This window comes from Branchiostoma lanceolatum, chromosome 1, assembly GCF_035083965.1.
Source record: "Branchiostoma lanceolatum isolate klBraLanc5 chromosome 1, klBraLanc5.hap2, whole genome shotgun sequence".
In the NCBI taxonomy this organism is placed as follows: Eukaryota; Metazoa; Chordata; class Leptocardii; order Amphioxiformes; family Branchiostomatidae; genus Branchiostoma; species Branchiostoma lanceolatum.
The window spans coordinates 27,085,479-27,095,900 of record NC_089722.1 but is presented as its reverse complement, the minus strand read 5'-3'; the positions used below and the strand labels follow the sequence as shown (position 1 = coordinate 27,095,900).

Below are 10,422 nucleotides of genomic sequence, written 5' to 3'. Positions count from 1 at the left end.
AAAACCGCATGGTGTCGCTTTGATGACTAGGTCAAGTGTCATATACAGGTGCAGGGCGGGCTGGCCAGGTACTACGTGGTTACAAAGTTCAAGATTTGTAAGTTTTTCAGTTCCCATGTTCATAATCTCTATGTTTGTTAGTGTGTGTTTCATGCATACCATATAACCACATCGTGCCTTGCGCTTTGACTATATATAAACAAGTACATATGATATGAATATGATGTGTTATTGTACTGCCTGGACGCGGAAGTATTGTGGAAACTAGCAAAGTCACCAAAATGGCGTCCTGAACTGAGAATGTCGTGCGTGACCTTTACATCTAGATAGGTTTAAGTAGTCTATCATTTGGTATCTCACCAAAAGAAGACAGGGGAGCAGCAATTTAGGAGAAAATGGAAAATTCCAAGGAGAGGTGGAGGGGGTCCCGAAAACTTTTGACTGCCAATGGATTTTCGGCATGAAATGATCCTTAACTGATAAGGTGTGCTATTTAAAGTTGTTGGTCCGGTACTTTTTGAACACTATTCTCGGTGAAATGTAACTTGAGCTGGGAGTTCCTCGAGCGGTACAAAGGCCACTGTGTGTATACGTGTCCTTGACCGGTACGCATGACCTAATTTGCATACAACTACATACTGGGACATAGCCGACCAAGGCCTCCCGACTACTCTCATTCTTCCTCAGACCATGACTGGGAGTCAGTTTAGAGAAAGGTCGTCTGTAGCTGATAGTTGGTCTGTGAGGTTGGCTACTGGTCGGCTGCACCAGGCGTCTACAAGAATCTCTACTTTTAAAGCGTGTGCCAACAACACCGACCTTCAAGCAACCACTAGCCAACCACCAACCACCCCCCGCAGTGACCTGCTTATTAGCGAACGCTCCCCTTCCCTAAAACACATCAGACTCTGGCTGAGTCGACTTGGAGTCAACTTGGAGTCGACTTGGGGCCGTTGACTCAAAAACGCGTGTGTAAACAGGTCAAAGTGACAACCCTGTCCAGCTGTTAATTATTAGTCAATAGCCAGGTACAAGGTAGAAGGAGGCAAAAGCCTGGAACGTTGAGAGAATTTTTACGGGAGTGAACGTCAAGTCTACCTTGTGACATATTTTGCCAGTTTTAATTCGGTAAAGATCTAGCAACAGGTTAGGAATAAGTTGAATAGGAGAGAAATGCGAAAGCATCTGGAGCTTGGTTGAGAGTAAGTCACGTATTAGGTACTGGTTGTGACACGGTAGTCGCGAAAGATAGGGACGGGCAGATGGAACCGGGCTGTCACTGCTCCCAATTGCTACCCACCGCCGGCCAGTGGTTGGGTCGTGCCCGGGGGCAAGGTCGTTGGAAACTCCGGTGGCACTGAATGTGTGACAGGGGCTTGAACTAACAGGTATGTCCCTTTGCACCATTTCTTCGATTTCAGAGCACAGATTCAGATCACTGTGACATGGCAAGTGCAGTACTACGAACAGGCACCGTGCTCAAGCACCTCCTACAACAGTCCAGGCTGATTCAAGTCGCTACATACAACTTGAAGTCTTTTACGGCAAGGTAAAACCGGCTAATGGTTAAACAGTTACTTTAAAGCTGACGATAGACAGGGCTAATATTTAAAAGTGTATGCAATGAGGTTGGCTTATGCAAGGGGGTTAAAGGTTATGTAGACCATGCTGATCTTCAAACAATATTACATATACACGAAGAAGGACCAAATATGACTGCGTGAAAATCTCTTAACATTACTAACAATGTTTATTCTAAATAAAATGACAGCGTATCACAATATCACATTATTAAATACTGCTGGAGCCAGTAAATATTGTCTATAGAGAAAGGACATTACACAACATACGCAGTTCATATCAATCTTAATTACGTCAATTCAACTCTCCTCCAATACTAGTATGTTTCACATGATTTTTGTTGTTGATGTTGTTGTTGTTTTCAGTCCCGTGACGAGCAATCTAGCAAGTCAACATGTTGGGGTGATAGGAGGTGGGAATGTCGGGAGAGCCGTCGCTCTGGGTCTCATCAAACATGGCCATAAAGTAAGGAAATCATCTTTGTAGATATCATATCGAATTGAAAGATCACCAGTAAAGATATTTCAATATCAAATCCTTGATAGCTTTTATCACTAGTAGACAGAAAGGCAAAACGTCTGAAAGACTCAAGGTCAAATTTAGCATCTTGTGCTTTAAGAAATCAGAAATAAAGGTCAAAATACAAAACAAAGATTTCTTCTTCTTGGTTCTCCTATCGTTCTCGATGGCTGAGCGTGCTATAAGGTAAAAATATTTAAAATAACTTTTTATGAAATACACAGCAATAATCGTGTCCCTTAACAAATATATTTTCTAATTGAAGAATAACGCTGCAATTTTAAGGTTTAATGTACTGTTTTGTCTCGACAGGTGACAATGTATGACCCTAATACAGCCAACAAAAGCGAGATGGAGTCACACGGGGCAACCTGGGCAACCTCGTCGGCAGAGGCGGGACAGGCCGCGGACAAGGTTCTCTTCACGGCCCTGCCGGCCCCGCCTGAAGTCAGACAGGTAACAGAGTGGTTACAGTCTGTTATGAACCCACTAAGACCATTATTCAGTATTGTAACCCCCCGTAACCCCCACCCCTTCATGAAAGTGTATTAGTCCAAGATAGAGCCTCGTTCTGAGAAAGACCCATGCTGTCATTCTATGTGTTGGAATCCTGGGGGTCAGGAATTAAACCATGTAACGTTAGCTCCACAATCTCTGTCTTGGCTCCCTGTATCTGTGTCCAATGACCTCAAAATCGGTCCACAACACAGGTAACGGCGCGGTTAATGTCGTCGTGGGTCGTCGTGCGATTTTCAAATAGGATGTGACAGAACCAACCGCCGACAAGGATTTAAGACAGCTTTTTCCGTAACAAGATAGTTGAGTCTTGTACGACACAGGCATGACCACACCAAGAATGACGTCACTTAGCGATCGTGCGTCGATCCTACGACAATTGTGACCCAGCCCTAAAATAAGCAACAAACTATGCATGAATTAAAACTTGAATAACAACATGATGGACGTATCATTGTATAGGAAGTACGTATTACCAGCTCACTAAAGACCAAGGGATAATAATCATGGCTACAAGTATCAGAGTTGGAGTTGGAGTTTTATCTATTAAGGGGTACGCATATCTACTTTCTGGGACAGGGACAGAGTAGCCTTAGTCCAGGCAAGCCGGCGGACATGATGATCATATCTACTTACTCTGTTTATAGGTGATGGAAGAGGACGGGGTTTTGGACCTGTTGAAGCCTGGAAGCTGTTGGATCGACCACACCACCACTGACCATGAGGAAACCATGCGACTCTGCGCCAAAGCGCAGGCCAGGGGTGTGGACATGTTGGAGTGTCCGCTAACTGGTAAGGGCTAGCGACCGCCATCTTGGTTTCACCAAGGTCGTGTGCGCTACTGTTGAAAAATACAGTTATGAACAGAGAAGAGGAAAAAATATTAAGAAAAAAAAGAAGAAAAAAGTCTAGATATGAATTGTACATTAATTGCAGATATTTCATAGCTAGCTGTAAGGATAACGTGAATATGTTTGTATCTGCAGTTGCGATTGAATATATGTATCGCAATCGGTCAATTGAGACTCAATATTATAATCACATTCAAACCATCATAGATGTTTAGATCGCATTCAAATTCACTTCAAGCATACACGCTTAACCCCATTTTTCTCTCGTACACTTACTCTATCATTCGGCACAACTCTATATAAAACCTTCCTTCTAGCATTATTTAAGATACCAACCGTATTTTTGTTTTCCTTCTCTGTGAATACAGGTGGTATGGAGTTGTTGAAGGCCGGACTGATGACTGTGTTAGTTGGAGGTGACAAGACTGTTCTGAACCAGTACGAGCCACTCATACGGAGTTATACGGACACTGTTCTGTATATGGGCCCTGCAGGACATGCCAGCATCGTCAAGGTACAATTCCGTTTTACATGCTCAAAAATCTACTGCTAGACCTAAAACAATTCTCGAAAGTGGAAAGTGTACATACTGAATTTTAATCTAGAATTACAATCAAAAATTATATAAATAAATAGATAAATGAATAAGTGTACGGTCTTCAGTATATGGGTGTAGTTGATATTTTAAGCGCAATTTTCTAGAAAAGTGAGAGTTGCTTAGGGGAACTTGCCGCTGTAGTTTTTAGCTTGGAGGTTCTTGGATCTGTAGAAGCAGGATTATACTGTGATTTCCAAAACAGGACTAACCCAAATTTTCGACTGAACAGCACCTGTCTTTGTCCAAGGATTGAGTAATTCATCGCTTCTATGTCGTCATACATATGCAGACAGGACACGTGACTCGGCGAGCAGTGGATCAAATGCTGATCGATAACCTTTAGTGTCCCCCGTCATTATTCATTGATTGTTGTCGTTGATTTGAATTTAACCTTGCCTTGTATGTCAGGTGATAACACGTGACTCGGCAAGCAGTGGATCATGATGCTGATCTATAGCCTAGAGCGTCCCCGTCACTACTTATTGGTGGTCGTCGTTGATTTTAATTTAACATTACCTTGTATGTCAGGTGATCAGCAACATGCTGGCCGGAGCGCACATGGTTCTGACGGGAGAAGCCGCCATGATAGCGAAGAGAAATGGCGTCAATCTGAACGCCTTCTGGAACGGAATCCGTGCCTCCGCCGGGAACTCCTTTGTGTTCGAGACCGAGGCTCCTCTTATGTTCAACGGCACGTACCATCCAGGGTTTGCCATCAAGCTGCACTGTAAGGTAACGTCAGTGATACCCCCTAATTAGGAACCACTCCTGAGGTGTCACCAAAAACATCACCAGGAGAGGAGCTCCTGGCTATAACGTTACAACGTTCTTTGCTGGTTGTGTTATAATAGGCAACTACATGGACATACATGGAAACAAGTTTTAAAGTAATTGTTGCTACTAGTAAGGAGGGTACAAAACTGGCCCACACTACAAACGCAATAATTTATTCGCAGAGGTTTGAAGTATGAAGGAGCAACATCCGTGACAGTCACAGGCAACACACACACTTACCATAGTGGCGCCTTGGATAAACACTCTCGTGGAGTTGGAGGGCTGCCATCGTCGTTTTTGGCACTTCTAAAAGACCTGGAAGCAAAAGTTCTAACTGTTTGCCGAGTTATAACTCTATAACATGCCCGTAGCCAGGGGGGGGGTTCGGGGGGTTCGGACGAACCCCCCCCATTGGCTTGAAGGTCCACTTTCACAGGCTTGAAGGTCCACTTTTTAATGTTCAAGATTTTTTTCAAGGTGGACTTATTTGTATCACCAGCAATGCCACTGTGGCTAGGATCCTAGAAAAAACTTTGTCTCTGATTTTTCCTCTGAAATTCTCTCAAAAACACAGGAAATACCCTTTCAGAAGGTTCAATTCTTTGAAATTGAAACGCTCAAGGGTCCACTTTTTAACGTCCAAGGTTTTTTTTTTCAAGGTGGATCTATTTGTATAACAAACGGAGCTGAAATCCTAGAAAAACTGCTAACTTTGTCTCTGATTTCGTCCTTTGAAATCCTCTCAAAAACACAGGAAATGCCATATCAGAAGGTTCAAATTTTAAAATTTCCCGGGGGGGGGCATACCCCCGGACCCCCCTAAGAAGCTCGCGCCTGCGGCGCTCGTCTCGCGCCTGCGGCGCTCGCTGGTCCCTTAAAAATTAAAAAGAACCCCCCCATTCAAAATCCTGGCTACGGGCATGTATAAGACTCCGTTTATCGTGTCTGTTATTCATTTCTAGTCGCTTCACCAACTTGCTGCGGTACGAGAACGCCACTGTTATTCAGCGGAATAAAGTAGAACTGCAATAAAGCCGTCAGCTTTGTTATATCGATGTTGATTGGTCCACTAAAATAGACTGACCAATCAGTGTAGAGTAATGTTTGGTCTGCGGGAATATAACACTAAGTAACCCGTATGTATCCCCGCTGATAGGGGCCAATGAGTAAGTCCAATTGATTTCTGATTATTATCATTAGATTTTTCTAAAGTCTCTTCTGATTGATTACATCTAGCATTGCCTTTGGCTAAGTCTATGATGCTGGTGCATTTATTTTCTTCGCTGCTAGAGGTCGCTTTCATATATCCGATGTAAAATTGCATTAGAAATACTACCGTTGTGCCATTCTTTCTAAATCCGTTTGGTGACGCCCCTGACACGCAGAGAATAATCGTCGAGCATCGACTGTAGTCCGGATTGTAGCCATTGAATTGTTGCTCATTAATTACCTCTGTGAAGGAGGTTCACCTTCTAAGGGTATTGCAATTGTCTGCTTTGTATGTTCGTAATCGCAGCTATGTAACTCCAGATCCCTTTGATGCATTTGTTTGAATTTTAATATGTCGGCACTTTGTGAAGTCTTGATTATGCCAGCCGGTTTGGGGTACCGTAGCATGCAGTATGTTCTTTGGATACTTTGGATACTTTATTTCCTCCATTACTGGCATTAGCTATCATACCTGTAACAAGTAAGTAGCTAATCTTCCTGGAGTACAAAAACAACATACAGCCGACAAACCACAGACCAGTTAAGTTACAGCTAAATTTACATACTACATTAAAATTGACTGGTTTATATATATATGTATGCTTTATGACTAAACTTGGACTATTCGTTTTTTGAAGGACCTTGATCTTGGGCGGAAGTTGGCGTTTGACACGGATGTGCCGATTGATCTCCTCAGTATGACAGAACAGATCTACCGCCGTGCCATGTTCAGGTATTTAACTATGTTTTTTGTTGGTCGCCTCTTTATCGAAACGTCACCCCTTGTTCCAAAATATCTTCTTGTTTGTTTCTTCTTGACAACGTTGCACAGAAATGCTAATGTTCAAATACAGGGTGGAATGGTAGGGTAATAAGAAAATCTAAGCAAAGATTAGAAGGAAATAAGTGTAGTTGTTGAGTATCATTCTTTAAGTCATTGAAATGATTCTTTAAGTCGCATTTGGTGGGATTTAAAATGTTGCCGGTTTTTAAAGACATTCAGCAGCAGAATCACAAAATGCCTCTACCCATGAAGCGTCGCCAAAAAGAGTTCTTGAATATGACTTTAATCTTCCTGTTGTTTATGTTTATTGATGAAGGTATGGAAAGGATGCAGGAAGCTCACATCCTCCTAAGATGCTGGAAGAAGATCTCAAGGTGTCTCTTAGAACCGAAGGCTATGGCACCTGGAAATATAGTATTAAGAAGGTCAGTACTAATATCAATTTATGAAATCTTTTACATCCATCCCTTCTTCGTTCAAGCATTTGCTAGCTTGTTTGTTTTGTTGACATTTTGTTTTATTTCCAACAGGTGGAAAGTGATACCATTGCTGTCGTTCATCATGATATTGGAGAAGAAGCCCAGAACTGGGCGGACGATTCATGAATAGAGTCCAGAGAGACGTGAAAACATGAAGACCAGTTTCAGTTTTTTATCTTCAATAAAAGAATTATTGATGCTAACTGCTTTGAAGTACGCAGTCATTGTAGTCATGGAAATGGATGTACATTTTGCAAATGAGTTGTGATTCATACACCCCCCACCCCCCACATACACACAAAAACATCGTCTCTTAAAGACGAACAGAGGCCGATGACTGTGATTGTGAGGAATGAATAATATCATTTTGATGTAATAAGAGGTCTTTGTTCCTGGAAACAGTCAGAATGAGCCAAGGAAATAAGATAAAAAGAGTGCGATAGGCGAACACATTATGCTAAAGCAGTGGAAATCTAATCAAAATGACTTTCGTCGAGATTGCCTACTATGGATGACACATGTGCATAGTTCAACATGCTCTTTAAAATGACACCCAATCCGCCAAAGGCTCCAAATATCACATATCATTACCATGATAACACCTCGGATGGAATAATTTACACAAACACTGTTGATACGTTTATCTTGTAGATCCTGTGTTCTCATTTCCTATGACTACTTATTTACAAAGATCCGATATCCTCCCTGTTGCTTCGCCTTCTCTGCGACATTGTCCCGATTTGAACCATCGTCCAATCCATGTACCGTATTGTACGGAGGCACTAGCGAACGCTTACGCAACTTTGTTTTCATCAGAATGTTACTGAAAATAGCAGATTAGTCTGATGCCTGATATTTATGTCTCTAAAGAAATTTAAGGTATGACATTGACGTCATCTCTTATACGTTGCTGAAGGTTAAACATCCACGTAAACGTTAACAATATTTACTTTAAATACAAATCAATCTCTACACCCAGATGAAATATAACTAGATTACTTTCAAAATTCTGGCGTGTATCCGAAGGCCTCCACGTTAAAATACAGTGTTTTGGGGAAAATTCTCAAGATGTCTTGACCGCTTGGATATCTGAAGTGTGCATACCTTTAGGACTACTGGTGCTGCATTAGCAGATCTCTTTTGATTTTTTTCATGTGACGGGCGTAGGATACCCGGTGGAATTTATCAGAGTTGATATCATATTAGTTTAATAATTCAAAGAGAGGAAAGTGTAAGGGGAAATATAATAACCCACCGAACATTTTGATCTTTTATCTATCTATCATCTAGTTGCAGATAATAACAAGGTAATAATAAATGATATTGAAATAGCCTTTACAAATAAGAACATTGTATGATTTAAGTTAAACAACAGGTAGATGGTAAACACCGCAGATTCTTCTTCACCTAGCTGAAGATTCTGCTGCTTGATACACTGTTACATATACATGTATCTAAATCTACTACATACCACCTCAACCCCGCATTGCGCATAAAAATTGCACAGTTAATCTATTATATTTCATCGTCTGAATGGCATACTTAAGGAAACCGGCTCTCAACTGTATATACGTATTCTGGCATGAATATAGCTGGGTAAAAGTTCCAAGAAATACGATAAGAAAAGCGGAGGGTTATATCACCCGCCCTTTTTTCGGCAATGGCAACCATCAGTCTCAGTGCGTGGCAACCTGACAGATCGCCCTCGTTCTTCAGAAGAAAAAAATTTCCTCACAAATATGAATAATTCTGATTATTGCCCTGATTGTCTGGGACATCAATGTTGTCTTTTGTTGTATGTATTTTTTTCACTTTCCTTTAGGGGTTTATTTTCTAGCCTGGATATAATTTCTAAACGATTTCCATATGTCGTTGTTTCCGCACAGTTTCACACATGTAAAGGTTAATATATTCCATGGACAAAAACAATCAGTTTTTTCTAGACTAATTAAATCGCGGGTCGTATGACGTAGGGTTGCCATGGCGATAACGTCTTTTTTTTAATATCAAATACCTACTGTGTTGCAAGACGGCGCATCGATGAATATAACCGTGCTACCTGGAGAAAGACGGAGTGTTGGTGACGGTTTTCTCTAGATGGGCGTTGTGAGGAACTTCCTGCTGTATTCCTTCAGGTGCGTGGGCCTTGTGAAAACGATCTCGGGTAAAGTCGGCCCAGCACCGGAGAGAGGCGCCATGAGTGCGGCGGACCAGTCCCCGGAAAAAATGGACAAAGACGCCGAGGAAAGCGGTACGGACATATCCCTCATTCAATCAATAATTTTCTTATACCGCACCTTGTTTTTTTTTTAAATATTTTAAGAATCTGCGTTGGTGTCTTGCAATTTCGTGCGAATAATCAATGTTTTATCCATATAAATGGGTGGAAGAACTCTTTCATGTTTATGTGACGACAGAGTGCTGTTTTTTTCCTAGAATAATATCGCAACTTGCTTGCAGGGAAAATTGTCTGAGTGCCTTATGAATAAAGATTACGACTGTGTGAGAACTGTGTGCATGCGAACGTCTGGTGTAGCATATCCGGGAACAAAACAGATGCCCAAATATAAAATTCAGTGTTAGAAATATGTACTCCCGCAATTCGCTTAGAATATTACGTAAAGGCTTAGAAATGATAATTGTTTTAATTTGCAACAGCGTTGTGCTTCTAAACCTTTGTCAGTGTGAGCGAACTTTATGAATATCTGAAAGACGTTCAAAATTGTATTATCTAAATTATCAAAAAGGGTTTCACGGGATAGAATCTTGCAAACACTTTCGGCGCCTTTGCCGTGGGCAAAAGTAGTATGTGTCTGACTCTACGTACTCTATAGAGAGACAGCACGGACGCTACAGTGCCATTGCGCATGCGTAGCCATGCTCGCTCTCTCATGCGAATGCCATACTTATTCAAAACGTCTTTTTATAACTTCTTGCATCATTGAAATCATTTGCCTACAACGTTGAGCATCCAGACGAATAAACTCTTCCTGCTAGTTTTACTAAAACGTGTGTGCCGTCCGTGTGCCGCGTTGATTTTGTGCTTGGGCTGCCGGTAATGATGAATTCGAAGAGGTTGCGAAAGAGAAAGAGAACTGCAAGGGATATGCG

General features: G+C 41.7%; 1 protein-coding gene across 1 annotated transcript; it reads left to right on the top strand.

Annotated features, from left to right (window-relative positions):
• LOC136445851 (2-hydroxy-3-oxopropionate reductase-like) lies at positions 1-7,514 on the top strand. The gene is made up of 10 exons (XM_066444037.1): positions 1-97; positions 1,422-1,549; positions 1,947-2,046; positions 2,413-2,556; positions 3,264-3,408; positions 3,836-3,981; positions 4,594-4,797; positions 6,687-6,781; positions 7,149-7,257; positions 7,363-7,514. The coding sequence occupies exons 1-10, from the start codon at positions 23-25 to the stop codon at positions 7,435-7,437; spliced, it is 1,221 nt and encodes a 406-aa protein (XP_066300134.1). The 5' UTR covers positions 1-22; the 3' UTR covers positions 7,438-7,514.
• Positions 7,515-10,422: the final 2,908 nt, after the last annotated feature.